The sequence below is a fragment of the Sphaeramia orbicularis genome, chromosome 6 (assembly GCF_902148855.1).
Source record: "Sphaeramia orbicularis chromosome 6, fSphaOr1.1, whole genome shotgun sequence".
Classification (NCBI taxonomy): domain Eukaryota; kingdom Metazoa; phylum Chordata; class Actinopteri; order Kurtiformes; family Apogonidae; genus Sphaeramia; species Sphaeramia orbicularis.
This window is the reverse complement of record NC_043962.1, coordinates 16,790,133-16,817,547: the sequence shown is the minus strand read 5'-3', so window position 1 is coordinate 16,817,547 and position 27,415 is coordinate 16,790,133. Positions and strand designations below refer to the sequence as shown.

At 37.1% G+C, this 27,415-nt stretch overlaps 1 protein-coding gene across 2 annotated transcripts in view; it reads left to right on the top strand.

The window, feature by feature from the left end:
- The window catches only part of LOC115420322 (protein arginine N-methyltransferase 8-B), a 69,317-nt gene that overhangs the window by 17,817 nt on the left and 24,085 nt on the right, over window positions 1-27,415 (top strand). Inside the window, exons 2-4 of one of the 2 annotated variants that reach the window (XM_030135547.1) lie at window positions 2,241-2,489; window positions 5,937-6,092; window positions 23,560-23,623. In XM_030135547.1, coding sequence (XP_029991407.1) covers window positions 2,241-2,489; window positions 5,937-6,092; window positions 23,560-23,623 — 469 coding nt within the window. Of the gene's footprint in view, window positions 1-2,225; window positions 2,490-5,936; window positions 6,093-23,559; window positions 23,624-27,415 lie in introns of both variants that reach the window. The other variant, XM_030135546.1, reaches the window with a different exon arrangement.

The window sequence follows — 27,415 nt, the reverse complement described above, 5'->3', positions numbered from 1 at the left end:
AAATGAGACTTTTGGCGAAATTGTTGTTTTTTCCATTAGGTAAATTTTTATGCGCAAGTTATATTTGCGAAATTTGAGGGTCAATGGAAAAGCGACTAATGTCCAACTTCCCTGTTTGTTCATCAGTAGCACTTGTTTCAACAATGAATCATCAAGTGAATAGGTGGCAAAACATAATAAAGCTTTCACAGAGAGGGCTTAAACTCACACACGCATCATTTCAAACCAGACATCACATTAATTGGAGGTGGTTTTATCAGGACTTGTATAATATCACTAAAATTACTCGTTGTTTTTCTTCCAGATTGAATGCTGGAATCGTGATGCTTCGTTTAAAAAAGCACCATATTTGGTCTATTTTGCAGATTAATCACCATTTATTTTTAGAAGCTTAAAAGTTGGAATAAGAATAAACACCAGAATGGTTCACAGGCTCGCAAATAAGATGCTGGGTGTCTCTTTCTCATTCTTTTTTCTAACACACTTACACACAAATACACACACACCATAGCTAGACCTTCCCAGCAGACCCGAGAGGTGATAATCAGGGCATTATGGGTGGACCGTCTGTGCTGAGCATGAGCTTCTGGCCATCACTGCCTTCTGCTGATAGACGTGCTGACTTCATATCCGTGATCATCCTCCAGACTGAACAGAAAAAAAAAAAAAAAAAAAAAAAAACTGACAGATGAGCTGAGAGGCACGAGAGCAGAGCAAAGTGTTGAAATCAGTGACTGATAACTCAAAGTCCATTAGCATAAAAACTCCCTATGTTATTGTAAATGTGAATTAAGCATCGACTGTCTAGGATACAGGTTTTAAAGTACTGTATAATCACTTTCTGAAATAAATTGCTTTTTTTGTCTGTTAATTAATCAGTCTAAAGCACAGATGTCAAACATGCAGTCAGCGGGCCGAAACCAACCCGCCAAAAGGTTCTAATCCAGCCCATTGGATGAATTTACAAGTAAAATGATATCATAATAAGCTATAAAAATTTACTCCAAATATTCTTTTTGCGTTAATTTGAAAAAAATATTACATTGTGCTTATAAATGACAACTTAATTTTTTTGTTTGTTTAATTGCAAAAAATAACATTAAATTATAAAAATATTTACATTTCCACACTATCCTTCAACAATAAAATGTGAATAACCCAAAGAAATATGAACAACCTGAAGTGTCTAAAGAAAATTAAGTGCAATTTTAACAATATTCTGCCTGTTATTAAATATGATAGTTAAAATTGCACTTATTTTTCATAAGAAATTTCAGTTTTCCAGGTTATTAATGTCTTGTTTGTTCGGATAGTTTGTAAGTGTAAATATTTTCATTATTTAATGTTATTTTCTTTGCACTAAAAGAAAGAGAAAAGTTTGGAGTTGTCATTATTCGAGGCTATTATGCTACTACTAGCGTGTTGACCCATGATGAATCAGGGGTCATATTAATACCAATATCTATGGACTGAAATTAATTTAAGTAAATGCGTTGTTCCTGTTTTTAACTTAATTTCCCATCATGCAGCGTGGTACTGTGCATCCCGTCAACTGTCATGGGCAAAGCAATGTGGCTGTAAAGTTACTGTATTCCAAAATTAGTAATATCTACCAAAATATTGATCCTATCAACTTGCCGAGATATTTAATGTGGAGATGGGACTATTCCTCAACTGTAGTTGCCAAATTGGCCAGTTAAAAACATTTAAATTTCTCAGTATTGTGCAGACACACACACACACACACACACACACAAGTGCTCTGAGACCTTCCAGCTGGGGTGCCGCTAGCAATTGTGGGCCCCATGAAAGCTAAATGTTGTGGGCCCTTTGTAAAATTCAGTATCTTATAAATTTGTTGGAGCGGAGGGGTATGTACATGGGGAATGTAGTCCATAACTAGAGCAACTAATGCTGGCATGAAGCGAAATTGAAACTTAACCTGCTTTCAACATCCGACTCCTGTCTTCAATGCCTCTATTATACAGCGGACCTTACACGAAATTTTCACAACTTCTAACCTGTATCCACTGGACCCCCTCCACTGCTCTATGGGCCCCCCAGAAATGCTGGGCCCTATGAATTTGTCATGTTTACCCCCCCTTTACAGCACCCCAGCCTTCCAGTATTTTGCAACTATTCTACTGGTCCGGCCCAGTTTGAGTTTGACACCCTTGGTCTTCAGTGTGAATTAAATGTGTATTTCTTTATCTCTGTCTGTCCAGCAACCACAGCCACAGCCCCAGCCCCAGCCCCAGCCCCAGCCAATCCGCATAATTCCATCCCAGTCGGCACAGCCCACTGCTTTGCCCAAGCCTGTGCCTTCCATCCAGCATGCTCCGCGGCCTCCGCTCCCTCCACACACGCCTCATGCCGCCAACCTCCCCAGCTGTCCTGGACGGGGAAAGATGGCCAAGTTCCTCAACCCGGAGGAGATGACTTCACGAGACTACTACTTCGACTCTTATGCCCATTTTGGTATTCATGAGGTATGTCCGAGTATGTGCGAGAAGTACTAAAATATGTTTGTTCCATACAGTCTTTGGTTATTCGATGGTATTTGTTTTCGCTCTTATCGGCATCGGAAATGACTTATATCTGAAGCAGGGGGTAACTGCTCTTTCACAGATACTATAGCAACACAGGGAATGAATTACAATCTGAAAGCCCTATATTTTATAGGACATCAACACCTCAGGGTTCCTACGCAAGTACGGAAAAGTACGGAATTTGATTTTAGAAATTTCCAGGTCTGGAAAAGTATGGAAAATGGAAACAAATGTATGGAAAAATATTCATGTTTCAAAGACTGTTACCACTGTTCTATTTTCTAAAACATAAAATTGTGAATATCTGAAAAAAGAAATAGATCAATCTGTTTTTTAAGGCACTCGCTAGCGCAGCTAAAGGTGAAGACATACCAACCCGATTTTCGGCAGTCGGGCGTCGTTGGGCAGTCTGGCAAGGTCGGCGACATGAGTCTGGTCGGTGTGTTCTAAGTGATTGGCTGTCGTTAATGCTGTCGGCAGTCTTTTCAGCTGATTCAACAAGTGTAATTGGCCACTACCCGTCGTTCAGTCAGACAAAACTGATTGGTGGAGAGATAGCCCTGAACTAGCGAATCAGTGACTGAGAAGTTTCCATGTGAATACAGCTATGCCAAGGTACTTCACACTGTTATTGTCTTCTATAAAAGGCCATTCACTCCTCAGATCGTATCTGAATGGGCTTCATTCATTCCATGAAGTGAACACTGTTAGCATTGTTAGCATAGTGCGATTTATCTTTAGTTTTTGCCTGCAACATCTTTCTTTTTCCACAAAAAGAAGCTCGAGAGCTGATGCCAGTATCTTCTTATTACTAACCATCTGTTCAATGAGCACAACAACAACAACAACCCTTCTTGACTACTCAACACTCTCTGCTGACAACAATGACTGACAGCGAACTCTGGGTTTAGAGAGATGTTCCGTCATCTTCCGGTTTTGTGTCTCGTGCAAGCACAGAATGTACGCTCAAGTCAGTAGTCGATTTGGTGTGTTCTTCACACTTTTTTGACTGTGTCAGGGAGGGGAGAGCCAACTGATCAGTCGGGCTACCTTTTCTGGCGACGATCGGCAGTCGGGTTGGTGTGTCTGTAACTACGCGTCCCAGAAAACATTTGTCCAGATTGACAAGTTGAATGCCCAGCCTTCTGCTCTTATCCTCCTCCAACAAATTTTAAGGCCCACCCAGGTATCGTGAAGTTTCACTGCTGCTTTGACAGACAGGTGAAGTCCACACACTGTTCATGACTATTCAATATGCCTTGTATGATTGTTGACAGAACTCATAATGGGTAGATGTAAATTCTCTGATGACTAGCTCATGTGAGCCCCAGAAGGGTTACATGTGGGCTGCATATAAGGGTCCCAAGTGGGTTTGTCCACAGTTTCCATGGTGACCCACATGTGTTTGCCCATATCAGAATCCGAACCAGAGATCTGAGTATCTCATATTATTTATTTTTTCACACTATTTATCCCACAATATTTATCTTTCATGTCATTTGCACTACTTCTCATGTTATTTGCACTACTTAAATTCTATGTTTTACAAATATCCTAGTTTCCAATACTTTTTTTTATTTTTTAATGTAAATAACTGTGTCTTTTACTGATATTTGTTGTTGTTTTACTGATATTTGTTGTCTGTCTGTAAATTCTTGCACTGAACCTGAGAGCCCTACCTCAATTTCGCTGCACTTGGTACAGTCTCCATTGACCCTCAAATTGCGCAAATATAACTTGCGCATAAAAATTTACCTAATGGAAAAACAACAATTTCGCCAAAAGTCTCATTTTTCGATTAAAAGTTTTTGCGCTGGCAAGAGGTGGTTTTTCGGGCGTAGCGCAAATGATATATCGTGCAAAACTGCAATGGAAAGAACTTTTTCCCCAACTAGAGTCAGGTGAATTAAAAAAACAGATGTTGACGGAAGTTACAACAAGCGAAGAAGAAGAAGAAACATGCCGCGGTATGTGTGGACACACTAGGAAACTGAATCATTTTTTAATTTAGTACGAGATAGAGAGGTAATATATAATTATAATGAACATATCTGTAAATCAACACCATATTTACGTTTGTCGCCATATTTATGGAATGACTTCTCGTGTCATCTGGCGATAATAAATAAACAAATCATCGCATTTGTGATTTAATGGAAAAACCGATATTACGCACTTCTGTTTTTTCGACATTTAGTAAATATCGGTAAAGTTTTGCGCAGATGTCCAAAGGAAAAGCAACTAGTGACAGTCAAGAGATTCTGACTCTGATATGGGCAAACACACGTGGGGTCACCATGGAAACTGTGGACAAACCCACTTGGGACCCTTATATTCAGCCCAAATGTAACCCTACTGGGGCTCACATGGACATGCTGGCTGGGATAAATCACAAATATAAAGACTGGTTGGCTGATTGGATTTTTTTTACCAAGACATCTAGAAATTAGAGTCTGGAAAAAGTATGGAATTTTGAAATTTCAAATGTGTAGGAACCCTGATAGCTGCTTTACCTTGTTTTTTCAGATTCTCCTATTGCGTGCGGGTAAGACGCTGTAATGCTGTTTATGTGATTTGTTTTAGTGAACTCAGCCTCTCAGGTTGCACATCATCCTGATCTCTGCTGCCCCAGGAACATGCTTTATGTCATACATGGTTAGGCGTGTGGTTAAAGGTTAGAGTCAGCCAGTCTCATCAAAGGGCTGTAGATCTGAACCCATACTGAGAGAAAAATTCAGCCCCAAACACTCACTTCAGCGCAGACATCTTATTTAAGTTGCATTTGTAGTGAGTTTGATGAAAAACAGCAGGGGACAGGTACAGATCTGATACGCTGAATTAAACCTTATGAAACCTCTTCAGTTTTTATCAGCAGTGAGCCGTTATTAAACATCATTTATTATTTCTTTGTGTCACATATTTCACTTGTCCTTTCTTATCGTAAGAGTTAAGCTGCATCTTAAAGAGAAGAGATTGACAAAGTATTAGAGGCTGTATATTCGGAGTGTGACCTGTAAAATGAATATTTTAATATTTTTAGAATGTAGGTCAAGTAAGTCATTTCAGAGTATTCCTCACACTCACACATGCGAACACACAGTGAGAGGTAAACAGAGAAAAGATGCAGACAGACTAGGCCTGAAGGCTCATGGGGCTTATTCGGAGACACCGACTATGGATGTGAATGTCAAACCATATGGCTGAGATATAATAGAAATGATCGTGTGGTGGCTGTGTTATTTGCAACTGCTCCTCTGCAGATATCACAGCAAATCCAGAGCCCATGGCCAGACGGATGTTTTGGATTCAGCAAAAATATTAGTATTCTCAACAGGGGTTAGCTCTGTCAACATCTTGTTTGATATTATTTGTCATTTGCAAAACCAGGAGATGCTGAAGGACGAGGTGCGCACACTCACCTACAGGAACTCCATGTACCACAACAAGCATGTCTTCAAGGACAAAATAGTGCTGGATGTTGGCAGCGGGACTGGGATCCTGTCCATGTTTGCGGCAAAAGCAGGGGCGAAGCATGTGTATGGGGTAAGTCAGATGTCCTGTTAGTGGAACATCACAGCCACAGAAAAAATTATTAGACCATTAAAAGTCATCAGAAACAATGGTTATGCAATCAAGTACTAACTCCTGTGTGTATCATGTGACTAAAACAGACAGAAAAGAAAACATGGAATGCCTAAAAGCACTGTTTTTGTCAGTACAACGCCATAGATATTGATGTAAGAGCTGAAGTGATTTTGGTTATTATCAAAAAAATGTGGAAAATGGCTTCAGTTCTTAGTCCGGTAAAGCCTGAACCATTAAATCATTAACAGAAAATTCCAGTTCTTTGAAACTGAAGCCTTTATTGGTCCTCTGAACAACCCAAAAAAAAACTTTTTTTTTTTTTCAAATATCAATTTCCATTAGGGCTGTGCAATTAATCGAAATTCAATTACGATTTCGATTATTACACGCAACGATTACAAAAATTATGTAATCGAGAAAAAACGATTATTAATTTTGAGTTGTTTTACTTCACGTGCACGCAAGCTCCCATGAGCTGCTCTGTCCCGCCCCCCTCTAAACTACAGCTGCCTGCTAGCCGGCAGGTCCACCCCAAGAGGAAAGTTGTACCTAGCGGTCTGGAAAAATGGCAGGAGAATCACAGCAGAAGTGCTTGGTAAACAAAAAAGGCAAGTCAAATTCAATTGTATGGAATCACTTTGGGTTTGATGAAGAAGACGAAGAGCAAAAACACATCACGTGCAAAAAGTGTTTCGTAGTTGTGTCCGCACCGACTGGTAACACAACAAACCTTTTGAACCATCTAAAGTTTAACCACCTCCACCTTTATCATATTCTTTATCTCATGAAAAACTAAAACGCATAAAAACAACTTCGTCCGCAATGCAATCTTCAGTCTCCAAATCTCTTTACGCTGCAACTCCCGTATTAACCTAACCCTAACCCGTATAACCCTAACGTGCGTATTCTACAGGGTGTCCCATAAGTCTCCATACATAGGAAAAATAAACGTTTCTTGACATAAACCATTTTTATTTATATAATATGCTCTATATGACTGCCATTTTGTCGGGAACACATTTCAATGCGTGTCCTCCACTGCTGAAGAACTATAAAGAAGAAATATAAAGAAATACATGTTAGAACCATATGTATTACAGGGGTTGGACAAAATAATGGAAACACCTTCTATGATGCCACAATGTTAGGTGTTTCCATTATTTTGTCCAACCCCTGTATGACTCCTATGTATGGAGACTTATGGGACACCCTGTAGATGGCTGATGTATACAGAAGGCCTGAACTGAAACCTCACAGCACGCCACTGAATTTACTATGTTTCATACTACATTGAACATACTTGAATTTATAATTTGCACTTTACGTGAGGTTTTTTTTTTTTTTATTACTACAGTTCTATGGCAAGTCTATAGCAGTTTAATTACAGTGCACTATTTGTTTACAAAAGGAAACATACTTGAATTTACAGTACACTTATTTGATTTCAAAGATTTTTTTGTTTCGTACAAAAGTGAAAATACTTTGTTTTAGTGGTTAAAAGCTTTATTTATGTTTAAAGAGTATATTTTACATTGTTTTGCAAGAAAAAAATAAACAACTTTAAGGTTAACAAATAATCATTTTTAATAATCGTGATTTCAATTATTGCTAAAATAATCGTGATTATTTTTTTTTTAATATAATCGAGCAGCCCTAATTTCCATGTATAATTTTCAATTTTGTACCATATTTGATACATCAGATCTCAATGCTCAAATATCATACAATAATGGACATTCTGTGTCCGACTCGTGTCCAACATGTGTCCTGGTGTCCCGATGTTCAACATGGGAGGGTGTACGGGTGCAATGCCACTGTTGCACCACGGGAGGGCGCTGTCGTACAATGGCACCATGGATAAAATGCCGCTAGTAAATATAATGGATTAGATTTATATAGCGCTTTTTTGGTCCCTCAAAGTGCTTTACATTATTGACCCATTATTCATTCGCTCGCACATTCACACTATGGTGGTGGTAAACGACATATAGCCACAGCTGCCCTGGGTAGACTGACAGAAGCATGGTTGCCAATTCGTGCCTACGGCCCCTCCAAACACCACTGAACATTCATACACATTCACTGGAGGCAAGGAGGGTGAAGTGTCTTGCCCAAGGACACAATGGACTGACTAGGATGGAGCAGGATTCGAACCGCCAACCCTTCAGTTATTGGACGACCCACTCTACCATCTGAGCCAAAAACATAATGTAACACAAACATGTCTAACAAATTGGTAATTCCTTTTCAAAATTGGCAAAATTCTGCCTCCTGACAATCTTGTAGTGTCACTGGAAAGGCCTCTGGTGAACGAATCCCTCCCCCCTGGTGGATTATCTGTGTATTGCATGTATCTAATTGTATACATCAGGTTTTCAAGACAAAAAATATCACACTGATCATGTTAAGGGCTTCAAAACTCAGGTATCAAATATGATACGTTCAGCATTATAGGGTTAAATTAAGCTCTTAGGAGCTATTTTTGTTGTTATTATAGTTCTCCAAAGAAATTTACTTTTAGTTGTAGCAGGCATTAAAATGAACAAGAAACTGAAGAAAACAAGGGTGGTCCAAAAAAATTTTCCTCGACTGTATCATGCAGCTCCATCAGGGTCTAATCCAGTGTTTTTCAACCTTGGGGTCGAGACCTGGAATTCAAATGGAGTTGCCTGAAATTTCTAGTAATTGATTAAAAAAATACTATATTTATATTGTAGAGTGAGCTGAGAGAGACAATCCCAGTACATAAGAGACATGACAAACTGAAACTGAAACTAAAACACTGTGGTACTGTTTATCTTTCAAATGTTCATTGTGGTCAGTTTCAGATGCTGCAGTTCTTTCATAATTCATAGTTTGAGTTCTTGTTTTTTCAGTATTAATTATCAGCCTTGTAAATCCAAGCTGGACTGACTGTACATATCCTGACCAAGGAAAATAAAATTCTCACTTTGTGCAGTAATCTACACCTGGCTTTTCTGCCTCCGTCCAGAATAATATACATTATATAGACTAAATGTCATCTAAAATTAACATTTATTTGCAACATAGTATAGCAAATTATTACATGACCAAAAACAAATTAATTTTAACAAAAAAAAAAAAGTCTGTTTTAAATGTCTGGGGTCGCCAGAAATTTGTGATGTTAAAATGGGGTCATGAGCCAAAAAAGGTTGAGAAACACTGCATTAAATCACTGACAGAATATTCCAATTCTTTGAAACTGGAGCCTTTATTGGTCCTTCTGAACAACCCCCATTTTTTTTTTTTTTTTTTTTTCAAATATCAATTTCCAGGTATGACTTTCAATTTTGTATCATATTTGATACATCGGGTCTCAATGCTCAAATATTATTATTTTTGAACAAACAAAAACATAATATAACCCAAACATGTCTAACAAATTGGTAATTCCTTTTCAAACTTGTCAAAGTTCTGCCTCCTTCCTCATTAATTTAATCTTGTAGTGTCACTGGAAAGGCCTCTGGTGAACGAATTCCTCCCCCCGGTGGATTATCTGTGTATTGCATGTATCTAATTGTATACATCAGGTTTTCAAGACAAAAAATATCACACTGATCATGTAAAGGGCTTTGAAACTCAGGTATCAAATATGATACGTTCAGCATTATAGGGTTGAATTAAACTCTTAGGAGCTATTTTTGTTGTTATCATTATATTTGCCCAAACAAATGTACCTTTAGTTGTAGCAGGCATTAAAATGAACAAGAAACTGAAGAAAACAAGGGGTGGTCTAAAAAAAATTTTCCTCGACTATATCATACTGCTCCATCAGGGTCTAATCACTATGGAGCCCAGCCATTCCATAGAACGTGTGTGTGTATAAAACAGTCCATGCGTGTTTTCTGCGTATGTACATTTTAACCGTTTTCGTCAGTCTCCTTGTAATCTGGGAGTCCTATCTTGTCTGACAGGCAGGTGATAAAAGTGCATGGCCTCTTGAGCAGGTTGACAAGCTGAGCCGTAGTGATTTGAGAGCTCTTTCTGTTATCGTGTACTGGAGCAGAAGTAATTGCTGGCCAGGGCATGTCTGACAATACACTACATGCTGGACACACACCACTAGCTTAGAATAACCACGTGGAATTTATTTTTGTACGGAGGCTGCAGACAGCATGTATTTGCTTCAGGGAAAGAATGATTAACTTGGAATTGCTTAGAGAATTGCTCAAGAGCTCCTGGTTGACATTATGTGTTTGTGCAACTTTGCCTCTATTTGTGTATTTTGTTTGTCTTCCCTTGATGAAAGCTTACAATTTTATTTTTCTACCTCTACCATCCTGTCTTTTCTGTACTTCAGAATGAAAATATAATTTGATTTTGTACTCTATTACACACTTCCCCTGTCCATCTGGCAGTGCTTTACACTTAAAAGGTGCTAGGATTCCAAGGATTTAGTTTTTAGTTTGAACTCTGCACACACAAGTCTCACACATTTCTCATATTCAATGATTTGTGATAGAAAGACTGGGCTCAGAGCCATTTCTCTATCATATGTATCTTGTTATATGATATAAAAAGAGAAAAATAATCACCTCAACCTTGGACCCATGGAGTTCACATAAAGACTCTGCTGATTCCAAATGTGTGAACCTATGTAACCCTGACCAAATAAAACCACCATTAGATATTGTACACTCATACCCTGACCTAAAAAAAAAAAAAATAGCCTTTCAATGTAATTTTCAGACATTAACAGCATGCTGCAGTTTGGAAAAATAAATCTGTCCGTGGGCCTGGCCAAACGAGCAACGGAGTGAGAAAGCACTGTGCAGCAATACTAATACATTCTATATCTGTTTTTAAAAATTAATTTAGCAGCAACCGTAATAACTCAAACTGTTGGTCTAAGCAAGTACTTTAACATGCCATTAAGGAATAATGACCAAATATTTAATAAAAACATGAATTTATCATCACTGACAAAGTAACGGAGTGAGGAAAAATATACGGCAGTTATTCAAGGTTTGGAAAAAATACCAAAAAGTGCTGTTGCTCAAGGAAACTGCAAATATTTAGCATACCACACTTTTCTGAATATATGAGAGTACAATATATCCAAAAAAGAAACTGATATCTAACAGTGTTCTATCTGTTATTTACATTATTAGGACTCTAAACAGATGTTACCATATCATTAAGGAAGCAAAAGTAATGTGTGAAGTTGTATAAACGTGAGATGGGGGTGGGATTTAAGTTTTCTTCTTCCCACTCTTTTTTGAGCAGAACAATATTGAATTTATTTGGTTATTACTAGTGTACTTGGCAATTGTTATTTTGACTAGATCACCTTTATTTATTAATGTATGTGCTCTGATATTAGTTCCTTGTACTCATAAAAAAGTTATTTTTTTTCTTCTGCTCAAAACAAATAAATGAATGAAAGAAAATGAATGAAAATATAATTTTTATTTAAGGTTTAAAAGGCATTAATTCATGGTAATGGAGTGAGAATCCAAAAAAGGAATGGAGTGATGTGTTTGTTTAGTGTGATGCAACATACTAATAATCAAAGATTTTATTAAGATACTGATAAAATTATCAGTCCTTGGTGACATATGTTTCATTACTATATTTAATATACATATTTGTGCTTGTTTTTTTTAATATATACAATAAATAACATTCAAAATCATTATAGCATTTGATTATTATGAAATATAAGATTAGACACGCCACTTTTAATTGGCATGATATCTGTGCACATTATAAGCTTTCAACGTGTATATTTACACCGCAAAAAAATAACACGCCATTAGCGCAATTAGCGGCTAGTGTGATTAGCAGTTAGGGTTAGCTTTAGGGTTAGCTTTAGTGTTAGCATGATTAGCGGCTAGGCTTAGGGGTTAGAGTTAGCGATTAGCGTGATTAGCGGCTATCGCACTGACACGCCATCAAATGGCATTAAATAACGTGTGAAAGGATGAAAATGCGTATATATAGCATGCTAAATGCAATAAACTGGCGTCATTTACAACGTGATTTCATGAAATCAGTCTGAAAAATCGAGTGGATTTCTACAACCTGTTTCAATTACTGCTTAATTTGTTACGTTTTATAACTAGTTACATCACGAATATTCGCACAAAAATGGAAAATATGTCCAAACTTCGAGCCGATTACCTAAAATGTTCAGATGTTGACTGAACGGGACAGAGCAGCACGATCAACAACCTGGAGGGGGCGGGGCCTGAGGTGGCTCATTTGCATTTAAAGGGCCAGCGCTCAAAACCACCTTTCTGGTCTCATTACTAAGAAACAGTGTTGAAGATGGACCTGTGGAGTTGAATTAATGAAGAATTCAGACCCAAGCAGAGCATTTACAGTTTATGTAGACCACAGGGAAATGTTTGAAAATGCATAATTCCACTTAAAAAAGCTAAATATCAGTCCTTTAAACCCCACTGACCTGAATAAAATAATAATTGTGTGCAAATAGAAAACATGACATATTAAAAAAAAAAAAAAAATACAGAGACATACTTATTTAGCAGGTTACGCACAGCAGATTCATTCTAGTCCTCAATAAATCATCATAAAAAAAGACTGACGAACTATTAGGTAATGCAATCATATAAAGATCTAAAGTAAATGAGAATCAGTTAAAATCAAGTTGACAATGAAAGGATTCATCTGTGTAAAATATAAGTAAATGCTCAGTCTGTAATTTCTGCTGCTGAACGTCTCTCATTCCAAACAATAATCATGACTCAGGCAGAAGACATGCTTACAAATGAGGTACGGTGTTACAGTTGTCTCTGCTACTTAGTGATGTATATTTATAGATGTATATTTATAGTGCAATGAAATTAATGTTAATCTGTGAAGGTTCATTGTATAAGACAGCGGTGTTTACCAGTGAGTTCTCACATTTCAGAATCAATACAATTTTCCTCATTTCATTCTCTGCTCTAGAGGCCACCAAAAATGGAAAAAAGTGGGTAGTTTGAAAGTCCCCCATTTATGATGATGATGATGAAATTCTTTATTCAGTCATCACATAATAATACAACCAGTGTCAACAACAACACTTCAAACATTACCAACAGGTTAATGACTGAAAAGGCACAGGCAGAAGCAAAATGCTTATATTAATGCCTGTCCTACATAACAAGAGAGACAGAAGTTGTAGAAGTTGCTTTTTCATTGACCCTTAAATGTAACTTGTGCATAAAAATCTGCCTAATGCAACACTTACATTTGGAGAAAATCAAATTTTCACTAAAAGATAATGTAAAGTTATTTTATTCAATTTGGCAGTCCTTTATAGATTACTTTAATATGACGTAAGTAGGCAGACACCCCCCCCCCCTTTTTTTTTTTTATATATATGTTCTTACATCACATCTTACATTATTGGATACTGTATGACTTTTCTATATTGTCACTGTTCTAATTTCAATAAAAAGAGTTTACAAAAATAATAATAAAATTTGCCTAATGGAAAAACAACAATTTTGCCAACACCCTTGTTTTTAAAAGTTTTTGCGCTGGCAAGAGGTGGTTTTTCGTACATAGCGCAATTAGTATATCACACAAAACTGCAATGGAAAGACCTTTTGTCACAACTAGATTCATGTGAACGAAAAAAAACGGATGTTGACGGATGTTACAATAAGCGAAGAAGAAGAGTTTTAAAAGAAACATGTTGAGGTATGTGTGGACACACCAGGAAACTGAATCATTTTTTAAATTTAGTACGAGATAGAGGGGTAATGTATAATAATAATGAATATATCTAGAAATTAACACGATATTTATGTTTGTTGCTAGGGGTGAAAGAAAATATCAGTTCTGCAATATATTGCAATATTTCCTTTCACGATACTATATTGATATTAAAAAGTACTGTATTGATATTTTTAGGTGTTTATTCAAATGCAAATATGAAGGAGGTTCATTTTTGTCTTTTGGTTTTCTTTATTGTTTATATCTAATTTATTAGTATTTAACACAGTTTTATTAAATAATGGTTATTTGAAGCATCCTAAAAGCCCTTTTTACTGTCTGAGAGGCAGATATTAGTTCCTTTGTTGGGATTGCACAAAAATATTGTTATGATGTTAATTCTGAACTAAGAGAATATGAACATCTGAACAGGATCTTAAACTGTAATGTCTGTAAAACATAATTTAAGTTTCAACACAAGAAAATTTTGTGATGTAGCATCAGATCCTGTTGTGATCAAATAAAATAAAAATTAAAAAAGTATTTGTGCATATTTCAGGGGTAATTCAATTCTTCAAGGAAATAATAATTTTAAAAAAGAAACAAACAAAAAATTGCCTTTTTCAAAGTATTATGATATATGGTGATATATCATATCATGATCCTAGTATTGTGATTTGTATCGTATCGCCAGATTCTTGCCAATACACACCCCTATTTGTTGCCATGTTTATGGAATGACTTCTCGTGTCATCTCGCAATAATAAATAAACAAATCGTCACATTTGTGATTTAATGGAAAAACCGGCATTACGCACTTCTGTTTTTTTGACATTTAGTAAATATCTGTAAAGTTTTGCAGATAAGTCCAATGGAAAAGCGACTAGTGTTTGGTATTGCATCCTGGACTTTTTGGTTCAGGGAATAGATAACTCCACAATGCAACACATTAGGTGCAGTAATAAACCTGAACAAAGGATGCCACCCACCAGAAAATGGAAAAAAAGATGTCTTTCCTGAGCGACTGCAGAAACATAGTGGGGTCTGGTCTCTGCAGAACACAACAGGTACTAATTACATGTGATTAGAAACTGTTGAAAACATAATTGGGAATATTATAGCTCATTTCCGCATTTAGATCCAACAAAGTCTTACACAATGAATCTTTTTATTAGTAACACAGAAAGGACACCACTGACAGGAAACCAAATGAACCTACAAGTAAAATTAGGAACTGTTCTTCTGTATTATTATACTATTATATATTTGACATAATGTAAGTACATATAAGTACACAAGTCTGCAAAATATACACATGCTTAGCTGACTTTAACCCATAAAGACCCAGTGCTACTTTTGTGGCAGTCCTCAAATGATTTTTTCTCTATTTTTAACTTTTGTTAAGTGATTTATCACCATTTATTCAAATATGATGCTCAATATTTTGCATTCTTGAGTGAAAATCAGGTATTTTCCTATATTCATTTTACTGATCATGATTGATGTCCATAAAAGCTCAAATTAAAGTTGAGGGTTATTATATCAAAAACAGAGAAAATGGAGGAAAAAGCCACTTTTCTGGTAAAAATATATCATTAACTGAACATAAAAACAAGAAACATCAAACTCCATGGGTTTTACTGGTGAATCAATGCTGTAGAAGATGACGGTGTTTCCACGGTCACTCCAAAGCAGCTGAACGTCTAATACCCCGTACACACAGCAACGAAATTATGTCAATCTGCAAAAGTTTATTATCCTTTTGGCCTTTTGTCCACATGACAATGGCGTTGTTGGTGCCCCGAAACTGAATTTTGGAGAACAGGCACAAAAAATAATAATTTCTCACACTGCTGCCCTCGCGTTGCCATATGGATAGGCCAAACACCATTTTTTGGAAATGATGCCATAGTACCATGTGACCAGAAGAAAACCCCAGACATGACATCATGCACATGCTCGCTGTATTCTTCTGTGATGTTAGTGTATCCTGTGGCTCTGTCTGTGTTTGTGTACAGCGCCACATATAGGTCTGGCATACATATTACACCGTTTTAACCCAGTTTTCCACCTGGATGTAGAGATTTCTTGAAACGATACGTGTATGGATGTGAAATTTTTAGAATCTGCCAAAGAAAAATATCACGAGTGTTGTCATGTGGACGTAGCCTCCATGGGTCATATCTGATGACCATGACAAGGTGACAAACTGCATTTTACATCATTTATTTACATGATAGGATTAGTGGATCAACAGGTTGTTTTTGTTTTGTTTTTTTATATATCAGTAAATGATTTTGGTCACCAGTGTATATTTGGGTCTTTATGGGTTAATTTTTTATTTATTTATTTTTTTACAATATTTATTTATTTCTCATTTTTATCAGTACAATACAATCTTCTCATGTTGAGGAGCAGGAAAAGAAACAAAACAGAAAAACAAACAAATGAAAAGAAGAGCCTGTGCTGGTTTCAGAATATTTACGGTCCCTTAATAGATGCATTTGTCTCTGAATGGCAGCCATTTCCCCCAGTTTTTCAAAGACATTTTCTTGTAACTTCAGTTTATATGTAGGATGTTCCATGACAAGTATATCATCTCTGATTGAAAGCCATTGTTTATTAGACAGAACATCATTCTGAAGCCAGTTCTTTGTTATGGCCTTCTTCCCAACCACCAGGAGGATCTTGACAAGATATTTGTCTTCTTTATGCACCGTTTCTTCCAAATATCCCAGGTAAAGAACAAGACAAGAATTTCAGATTGCATATCCCAACACATCACAGACAGCTGAGTGCTCCTTCCCCTTTATGGGTAAAACCAGGGGTCTCAAACATGTGGCCCGGGGGCCAAATGCGGCCCATCAAAGGTTCCAGTCCGGCCCCTGGGATGAATTTGCAAAGTGCCAAAATTCCACAGTCAAGGCTGTGGAACTCATTTTAGTTCAGGTTCCACATACAGACCAATATGATCTATAGTAAAATAACAGCATAATAACCTACAAAAAATAATGACTCCATATTTTTTTTTCTCAGTTGGATGTGAAAAAAAAAAAAAAAAAATATTACATTATGCCTATAAATCATGACAACTTCAATTTTTTTTTTTGTGTTAGTGCAAAAAATAACATTAAATTATGACAATACTTACATTTACAAACAATCCTTTAAGAATAAAATGTGAATAACCTGAACAAATATGAACCTGAAATGTCTAAAGAAAATTAAGCACAATTTTACAAATTTTCTGCCTGTTACTCAGTGTTTAGCGTTTTTGTTGATCCGATCCACAACGCACATGCAGAAATGATAAGTTGAGGCATAATATTGTTAAAATTGTACTTATTTTTCTTTAAAAATTTTAGTTTTTTTCAGGTTATTCACATCTTTTTTATTTGGATAGTTTATAAAAGTAAGTATTTTCATAATTTAATGGGGTTTTTTTTGCACTAAAACAAAGACAAAAATTTGGAGTTGTCATTATTTATAGGTTATTAAGCTATTATTTTACTGGTTGGGCCCACTTGTGATCAAATCGGGCTGAATGTGGCCCCTGAAAGAAAATGAGTTTGAGATCCCCGGGTTAAATATTTTAATATGGAATTTACTTTCTGCCCTGCAGCAGTAACACAGTTTTAAGGCAAATTCTGCATGTTTTGACAAAGTTAAACTGAACAGGATGGAAGTAAAACATGTTGGCTGGTACAAATACAAGTTTTTCTTGTCTTGTTTATTTTATTTCCAGCTTAAAACTCACAGGCTAACAGTGTCATGACACCTGGGCAAAGTTTGAAAACTTGTATGCCGTGTCTCCTGAGAATAGGATCAGCAGGAGCCCACAGGGTTGACTGTGGTGACGGTCACACTTCTTGACACTAGTGAGCGGTGCAGAGTCACCGTGTGAGGGGGTGTTGACTCTAAACACGCCTCAAGGCTTCAGGGCTCACACTGATGCACGGGTCTGATGGACACATGGCTAATGGCTGTCTGTTCCGACACAGATTCAGAAAGAGACGAGGAATCATCGCCAATTAGAGGACTGGCATTGTCAGCCCCTTTACCTCGCGCTAACCTCGTAGAAACGCGCGCACGGACATATAGCGGTATGCCTGCAAGTGTTTGAACACACCTGGTGCACCAATTAGGGGATTGTGTGTTTGTTTATGTGGTTGATGCAGCCTGTTTTTAATTGGCAGATGCCTCCATGTTGTGTGTGAGTAGATGACAGACATACAGACAGAAGGCTGTGGGCGCCACCAGCAGCATCCTGACCAGATTTTCACTAATAGGCACCAGAGAATAGGGATGCTCCGGGGGAGGAGGGGATCATATTAGAGCCCTCCATTCTGTATGCATGTTCAGTGGAAGCGGCCAAAACATTGTCCGGTTTTACTGCTGCTCTAATGCAACAAACAGAAAACAGACCTCCTTGTTTATTTGTTAGGGAGAAACTAGTTAAATCTGACAGCGTTATATAACTGTATTATGAAATAAATAGTGTTGTGCGAGTTACTTCTTGTTACTGTTATTTAAAAGTCATTCCTTACCTTACATTTTCTAGTTTTTTTTTCTTTTTTTAAGCAAATTTTTATTCAGCGAGGTATAGTATACAGTCAGTGTATACAATAAGGGAAAATGACAATAAATTTGCAAGGGGGAAGGGTTGTACAATTATAATACAATGTCTAAGTACAGTTATAGTTTCCAGATTTATCTAAAAGCTTTAAATAATGTTCAACATCATTCAAAAAGTAAATAAATTTTGGTTTTGTGTTACAGAACTTACAAGAATTTAGCAAGTAAGAGAAATAAATTAATTTTAAAAATGTGATTTTCTTCCAAGACATGACAAAGTCTCTGAAAACACAAAAATAAATCTGCTGAAGTCCTTCCACAGTTTCTTGGTGTATGAGCAATCCAGAAGAAGTGCAGGACAGTCTCTGGATGGTCTACACAAAAAGAACAGTTTGTGTTTATGCCTTTTTCGAATTTCAACATGTTAGCAAGATAATATTTGAGAATAATTCTGAAGGACACTTCTCTAACCTTGTTGATGATAACCTTACCTTACAATATTACTGTCCCAGAATTGTATTCCATAACATGACTCCTGTATCATGTATCCCATCATAAATGGCGCATGCGCAGTATGCTGTTTCTGGGTGCTGCAGTAGACCTAGCAGCACCCAGAAACATGGTCTACAATGTTCAAATCTAGAGGTACACTGATATATCAGGCTAATATATTGATTTTTTTTTTTTTCCAATAATTGGCCTTATTTTTTTTTTGAAAGCCGATATTTGATCAGTAGTAAAAATGTTGTAAGATATTTGATCAGGCACCTGTGTGGGCAGCACCTGAAGTTCAATAAATGTTAAAAGAGTACTATGTGTACATGTATTAATATTTTCATTTATATTGCTGCATACAAATCTTAATTATCTGAGTGTTTCAATTGTATTTTATGGTGAATGTGCTTTAAAAAAAAAAAAAAAAAAAAAAGCGGCCTCAAAAAGCGGCCTCAAAAAGCGGCGGTAGATATTGGCCATCGGCTGAACAAATTTTTTAAAAATCAGCATCGGCCTTGAATCCCAGCAGGAACACTTGCATTTTTTTCCAACATTGTACATGTTCAAACAGGGGGTGTGGCGCAAGGATGGCAGTAGATAAATCCAAAATTCATAGAGAACTCTAACTACTCATAGAAACGTTAGCTTACCTTGTCATTGCTGATCACAGGGATCATGCTAATGCTAACTAGCTTCTGTAAAGCAGGGTTAGGGTTAGTAATGAGCATACGTCCATGTGGACAATGGACTGTCTTCGGTTGTCTTCACCTATTGCCTAAACACGAACAGAAAATAGAACTTTCCTGACGCATTTTTGATTCCTTAAGGTCTCATGGTCTTGCCGTTTTGTTTGTTTGTTTCTCCATTTGAGCAATTAAATTATGGACGAAAAGTATGTTGTAACGCAAGCACTACTGAACATGTACCGAGTAAATATTACTGAAAATTAACTAGTAATGCCTTGCATTACTGCATTACAGCAAAAAGTTCTCTGTTACTGTAATGCATTACTCTCAGCTCTGGAAATAAAGGCAAGTGTTAAGAAAGATGTCAAGAAATTACACTTAATCAAAATGTCGGTGAATACAAAGAGTTTAAATCTGAATATATTACTGTATGTGTAACACTGATTCTATTCCTTTGCAGTAATGTCTATTTTTGACATACTTTTCGATAATGTGGGTCAGTGTTGGCCAGAAATACGCCAGTAAGGGACAAATTTGGGACACATTTGAGTGCAACACTACCACGAGTAGGATGGCCTCCAAGAAGCTGCATCTATGCCCAGAAAAGCTCTGTTTATTTGAGCCAAATATGAGGAATCACTGGAATTTACTCTGATCAATCTGAGCATTCGACCACACGACATAAAGTAATTATGATAAAGAACTAATGATAAAGGTTTCTTTTTTTTAGATGCATTTTTTGCCTTTTGTGCCTTAATTTGATAGATAGATCTCTCTGCTTCGGGCATTTACATCAATCCTAACTACTTGTTCATAGAATTAATCCAATTTTGATTTAACACTGACATTGATCAAGCATCTGTGAGAAAAGTATTCAAAAGAAATCAAAAGTTACATTAAGCAACTAAAATGATTAAATAAGAGACTAAAATAGTTGTGTTGCATGTTTCAGTTTAAACAGGGTAGCTAGTGATCAGTATTATATTTCATAGGTAACCATGATGACACTGTTGTACAATACATTCCTGCCCCTGAAGTAACCACCTTTATCCCATATTATTACATTCACACCAATCACCCAAAACATTATCACCTCTAACAGGATAAGTGGTTATAATATGGATTATTTCATTATAATACGATCTTCCACTGGGTTGAATATATTAGGCAGCACATGAACATTTAGTCCTGGAAGCTGATGTTGGAAACAGCAAAATGAGCAACATAAGGACCTGAGTGACTCTGACCAGATCCATTATGTAACGGTGATGACTGGGTCTGGGCATCTGCACACAGCTGCAGGTCTTTTTGGGTGTTTGTGGTCTGGAGTGATTAGTATCAATTAGTGATGGAGTTCTTGAGACCAGTCTTGGTCTCAAAACCAATTTTTTTGTGGTCTCGGTCTTGTCATGGACTCAACTCATTCAGTCTCGGTCTTGTCTTGGTCTCGACTCTTTGGTCTTGGTCTTGTCTTGGGTCTCGACTCTCTTTGGTCTCGGTCTTGTCTTGGTCTCGACTCTCTTTAGTCTCAGTCTTGTCTTGGTCTCGACTCTCTTTGGTCTCGGTCTTGTCTTGGACTCCAATGTAAAGGTCTTGATGGGATTTGCAGAAAAACCGCATCATCACAGAATAGTATCATTATTTATTATGCCCCTCTTCAAATGCAACCAGTCAGATGCATCTATTATAAAAACATGTTGTATAAATTTTCTCAACGGACAATGCCAGCCTTCCGCAGTCCAATAGTGATGTAGGTCTCAAGATCAATTTTTGTGGTTTCGGTCTTGTCATGGACTCAACTCATTTGGTCTCGGTCTTGTCTTGGTCTCGATACCCTTCGGTCACGGCAGTGCCTTGGTCTCGGTCTAGCTGGTCTTGACTACTACACTAGTATCAATCACAAACAGACTAAAGAACAACATCCCAAACAAAGGCCAACTGATCATCTGTGGGAAGTGTTGGGTAAATATGTCCAATCCATGGAGGTCCACCTTTCTACTTCAAGGACTTCAGGGATCTGCTGCTAACGTCTTGGTCCAGATACCACAGCACACCTTCAGAGGTCTGGTGGAGTCTAGGTCTAGGGTCAGAGCTGTTATTAAGGAAAAAGGGGAACCTAGACAGGTGGTAATAACGTTCTGCTCCTATAGATGCTTGATTGGTTGAGATCTGGTTGTTCCTTGAATCATTTTAGTAGGTATCAACAACTTTACACTAGGAATGAACAGGATCTAGAGATGCCTTAACTCAGTGATTTGATCATAATTTCTCAGATTCTACTTTTGCCATTTTTGCTGTTTCCAATACATCAACTTCAAGGTCCATATATTGACTTTATATATCCCACCCACTAGCAGGTCCTGTTGTAATGAGATCATCAAAATCATTACCTCTTCACCCGTCAATGGTTAAAGTGCTATGGTTGATCAGTGTACATACAGTCATGGAAAAAATTATTAGACCATCCAAAGTCATCAAAAACAATGGTTATGCAATCAAGTATTATCTCCTGTGTGTATCATGTGACTAAAACAGACAGAAAAGAAAACATGGAATGCCTAAAAGCACTGTTTTTGTCAGTACAATGCCATAGCTATTGATGTAAGAACTGAAGTGATTTTGGTTATTATCAAAAAAAACAAGGAAAATGGCTAGATATCAGCTCTGAAATTAAACTCTGAGGAGCTATTTTTGTTGTTAACGTTATATTTGTCCAAACAAAGGTACCTTTAGTTGTACCAGGCATTAAAATGAACAAGAAATTGAAGAAAACAAGGGTGGTCTAATATTTTTTTCTGCGACTGTAGATACATAGCAACACTAGTCTAAGTTTCAACACATTTCCCTCTTATCCTGGCTTTGTCTTTTTACAATCCAGATCGCCCAGAGTTCATTCAAGAATCTTCCACTTTATTAAAACAGATGAATCCAGCAAGACACACACACCCGTCCCTGCTCAGATGAATCGCTGTGTACACACTGATGTGAAAATCCATACTTAACAGATCCCTGACGTCCTAAGAGCTCCATATTGACAAATGACTCCAGCTGAATTATGTCCTTATTTAGTTTGAGACATTACCTACCAGAAGTGGGAAGAGTTTATTCTGATGAATGAAGGACCTTTATTTTGCTGTAACTCTGTTATTGTTGACACCTCGATATATCAGCCGTGAGTGGAGATTTGGAGATTAGTGGGCAGGCCAGGAGTAAAATTGCCAAAAACAATGTGACCTGAGAATAAACAGAGGGTGGTGAAGAAAATGAGACGCTGCTCAAAGAAGACACATGCAAGGACAAAGACAGAACCAGAGGGGTACGATAATTTAAAGAAGTGTGACACGTCAAAAAAACTAATGAAAGTAGACATTGAAAGTCCCACTGGTGCTACATGGCTGGTTGCATTTGGGTGTTAAATAATCTTCACTTTAATTATTTAAAGTGCCCTGGCAGCGTTTCAGCACTCACTCTGTAAATTCTATTTATATTCTTTTTCTTTCTATTTTGAGCTTACTTCTAGGGCACTTCTTGAGATGCTGAATCCAAATCACTGCACAATGTCAGACGATCATTTCTTTTAGCCACAAAGTCAAGTCTAAATGACCCAAGAGCCTTTTCTTTCAAGCCTTCCTAAATGTGTGCTTTTATCCTTTAAGGGGCACTTTGAATCTATTCATAAAAACAAGTTGAAATTGTAGTCGTCATGTTAAACAATGCTTAAAATGCTTATCCTTCTGCTTCAGAGAACAAAGCAAAAGCCACCCTATCACCAGGAGTGGATATTTCCTTTCTGCACAGTCGGCATGGTTTACTACTGCATTATCAAACAGGTTCACCAGCAGGGGGGACATAATTATTCCACCCAAGACTAGGCAAATTACTTTAGAAATGTTGAGTCTGCATTACAGTGCAGACTGAGAACATATGTTGACTTTTTATTGTAAGTTGTTTATTTTTCGTTTCTTTCTCTCCTTTGGCAGATTGAATGTTCCAGCATATCAGAGTACTCAGAGAGGATCATCAAGTCCAACCACCTCGACAGTGGTAAGAAGTGCATCAGTTTGTCTCCCTCCACTGTGACGACGCCACATTTTCACCTTAGAAAAGGGACAAACAAAACATAAAAACATATTCACACTGGATGATAACGCTGCAACAACGAATCAATTAAATTGATCCAAATTGATTCTTAAAAGAGTTGGCAACAAATTCGGCAGTCGATTCGTTGGGTCTTGAGCACATTAGTATTGAGGCATGCCCGCACACTGTGTAGTGTAACAGAGGAAAACACAGCGCAGCCTAGCTGAGGCTTTGGATGCCGGGCCAGATTTTTAAAGCTAAGTTTACATTATGTTTGTACATAGTGTGCCGTTTGTAACAAAACTTGAATATGGAAAAAAAAAGGCCAAAATCCCATGGTACACTACGTTTCAGGCAAACGGGGCAGCCATAGCCACCACAAACATAATGTAAACCTAGCTTAAGATAGTCTACGTGTCTTGATTACTTTAGCCCATGAGCTAGTTTGACAGTATCGTCATAATTATGGCATTTTCATCCATCTCTGTTTATCAGGTCACCAGACTAATGTTACCTATCAATGACTGGACCTAATACATGCAACACTAGTTTGATAGCCTATAACCGGAGCTGGTTGAAGACTATAGCTTGCTAGTCTGTAGCCATAACAAGTAGGGATGCACCGATTCCGATACGAGTATCGGGCATCGGCTCCGATACTCAGTGTATGTACTCGTATTCGTACTCGTAAACGATATCCTATACAAATGCTGCACCGATACCACTTACCACCACGGAGCATTCTGTCTGTTCTCTGCGTACATTCCATTCGTTTTCCAGGTGCTCACAGATGCATACCCAGACAGAGGATACCAACTGGAACCGCCGGGGGTATGGAGCGGTGCGAGCCGCCACCAGCGGAAGTGAAAACGAAACTTATGGCTCATTTCTCTTTTCTCTACCTGCTGAAGCTAAGCTTTTAAACCTTACCAGCGAAAACGAAGCAATATTAGTATCACATTAGTGTTACCTCTGTCGTCTCCATGTTTATTATAACTGACTTTCTTCTTCTTCTCAAAGAAACTTAAAAAAAAACTTTCTTCTTCGTGGTATTTGTCCGGTATGGTTAATTGAGAGCGGTGCCCCCTGGTGGATTAATTGAGAAATGCTCTTTCCAACACATTAAATGTCAGTAGCAGCACCTTGTTCCAGTCAGACTAATGACAGTGACAATAAAGCACATTTACAAAAGGAACGAACAACTGGAATGGGATTATTAAGTACTCGTATCGGTACTCTGTATCGGCAAGTACTCAAATGTAAGTACTCGAACTCGTTCTCGGTCTGTAAAAAAGTGGTATCGGTGCACCCCTAATAACAAGTCTAGGTAGTGGGCTAGAGCCCACTAACTATAGCCAAAGCCATAGTGGGGATGTAATCATTAATGACTTGTCTGTAGCCTGTATTGCTTTGTGTTAAATACTGGTCTTTCAGAATTGAGTCTTTTGTGTTTATCCGATGAATCAATTAGCTATTACAATAAGCTACAGATTAATCGATTGTTAAAATCATCGTTAGTTGCAGCTGTACTGGATGACCACATCAGTGTTAGCTGATAGGATCTCGAAGCTGCATTCTGAATGTGTTGAACATTTCATTGCTGCACTGACATGCCTCATTTGTATTCTTTTGTACAAACTCAACAACTTCAGAGCATATGTCTTCATCATATCACTGGTGCAACATTAAAAAAACAAATTCACTGGCAAGCCACTGACTCTGCATCTAGCAAATAACAGCTTCACAAACCACACTGTCAGCAAATGTCCCATCTATACAAACCCATGAATATCAAGTATGCCCAAGTAATTGAAAGAAGAGTTAACACATAGTTCTTACCAAGTTTCAGTCCATGAATAGGTGGCAAGCAATCACAACCTGAAGTAAGTGAGTTCACATGTCATTCTGACAGAGACTTGAATCACCAGGGAAACTCTTTAATAACTTCTTTGCAAGCAAACACAACTGAAGGCAGCTAATCTTAGGCAGGGCAAAGATCCACTCCTCCATTGTAGACCCGAGGTGTGCCCATTACCATAAGAATGCCATGGCTGCCATGGTAATTCACACTGAACAGTACAAACTGAGCTTTCCCTCTGTCCTCCTCTGACACACAACAAAAACGAACAAAATTGAAATTGCATGCGCGCATAAATCGTGTCCACTTAGCTGCCTCAGGTACACAATTCATGCTCACCTTTTTTCAACAAGTTCATTGTTACACGTGGATGCAATACAGCACATTTTATAAAACTTGTACACAGCCAAGCCAAAGAAAGTCCTCACCTGGATTTACATAAAGCAAATAGTTCGGACACTTCCATTGGATTATTATTATTATTATTATTATTATTATTATGTTTCAGGTGCAATAAGTTCTGTTACCCTAACTCAGGGGTCTCAAACTCATTTTCTTTCAGGTTCCACATTCAGCCCGATTTGATCTCCAGTGGGCCGGACCAGTAAAATAATAACATAATAACCTATAAATAATGACAACTCCAAATTTTTGTCTTTGTTTGAGTGTAAAGGAAAAAACAACAACATTAAATTATGAAAATACTTACTTTTATAAACTATCCAAACAAAAAAGATGTGAATAACCTGAAAAAACTGAAATTTCCAAAGAAAAATAAGTACAAATTTAACAATATTCTGCCTCAACTTATCATTTCTACATGTGCATTATGGACCGGATCTATAAAGACACTAAACACTTAGTAACAGGCAGAAAATCGTTAAAATAGTGCTTAATTTTCTTTAGACATTTCAGGTTGTTCATATTTGTTCAGGTTATTCACCTTTTATTGTTACAGGATAGTTTGTAAATGTACATATTTTCATAATTTAATGTTATTTTTTGCACTAAAACTAAGAAAAAAGTTTGAAGCTGTTAATTCAAGAATTTTTTTGCTTAATTCAATATTTTTTGCTAAATTTAATATTTTTTTTGCTTAATTCAAGATTTTTTGCTAAATTTAAGATTTTTTTGGCTTAATTCAAGGTTTTTTCCTCAATTCAAGCTAATTTTTTTTTTTTTTTTTTTTTTTTTTTTGCTTAATTCACTTCATGACTGGAATTTTTGACTTCACAAAAACATCCCACGGGCCAGATTGGAACCTTTGGAGGGCCACATTTGGCCCCCAGGCCGCATGTTTGAGACCCCTGCCCTAACTGATGTAGTGAGTAGGTTTTCATTTCTTAACCCTCAAAGACCTAAACAGTCACCGTTGACCTAAAGCATCTTAACTTTTTCCCAATTAATCCTATCAGTACAGTTAAATAAGTCAGGTAAAATGCAGCTTCTTAGCTTTTCAATATCAGATATAACCCATTTGGACGACCACAGGTGCCACAGCGAACAAGAAAACACCATCATCTTCTGCAACACTGATTTACCAACAGACCCAATGTAGTTTGATGAAAGACAGTGGATGAAGACACTTATTTTATGTTCAGTTAATGATATATTTTGCAGAACAAAAAAAAGTTCTTTAGTTTTCTCTGTTTTGGATATGATAACCCTCAACTTTAATCTGAACTTTAATGAAAATCTACATAATCAGTACATTAAATACAAGAAAATACCTGATTTTCACACAGAAATGCAAAATGCAGAGCATAATATTAGATTAAATTGTGATAAATCACTTAAGAAAGGTTAAAAATAGAGAACATTTTCTTTGGGAACTGCCACAAAAGTGACACTGGTTCTTTATGGGTTAAAGTGGTCAGTGGACAGTGGTTATAGACACT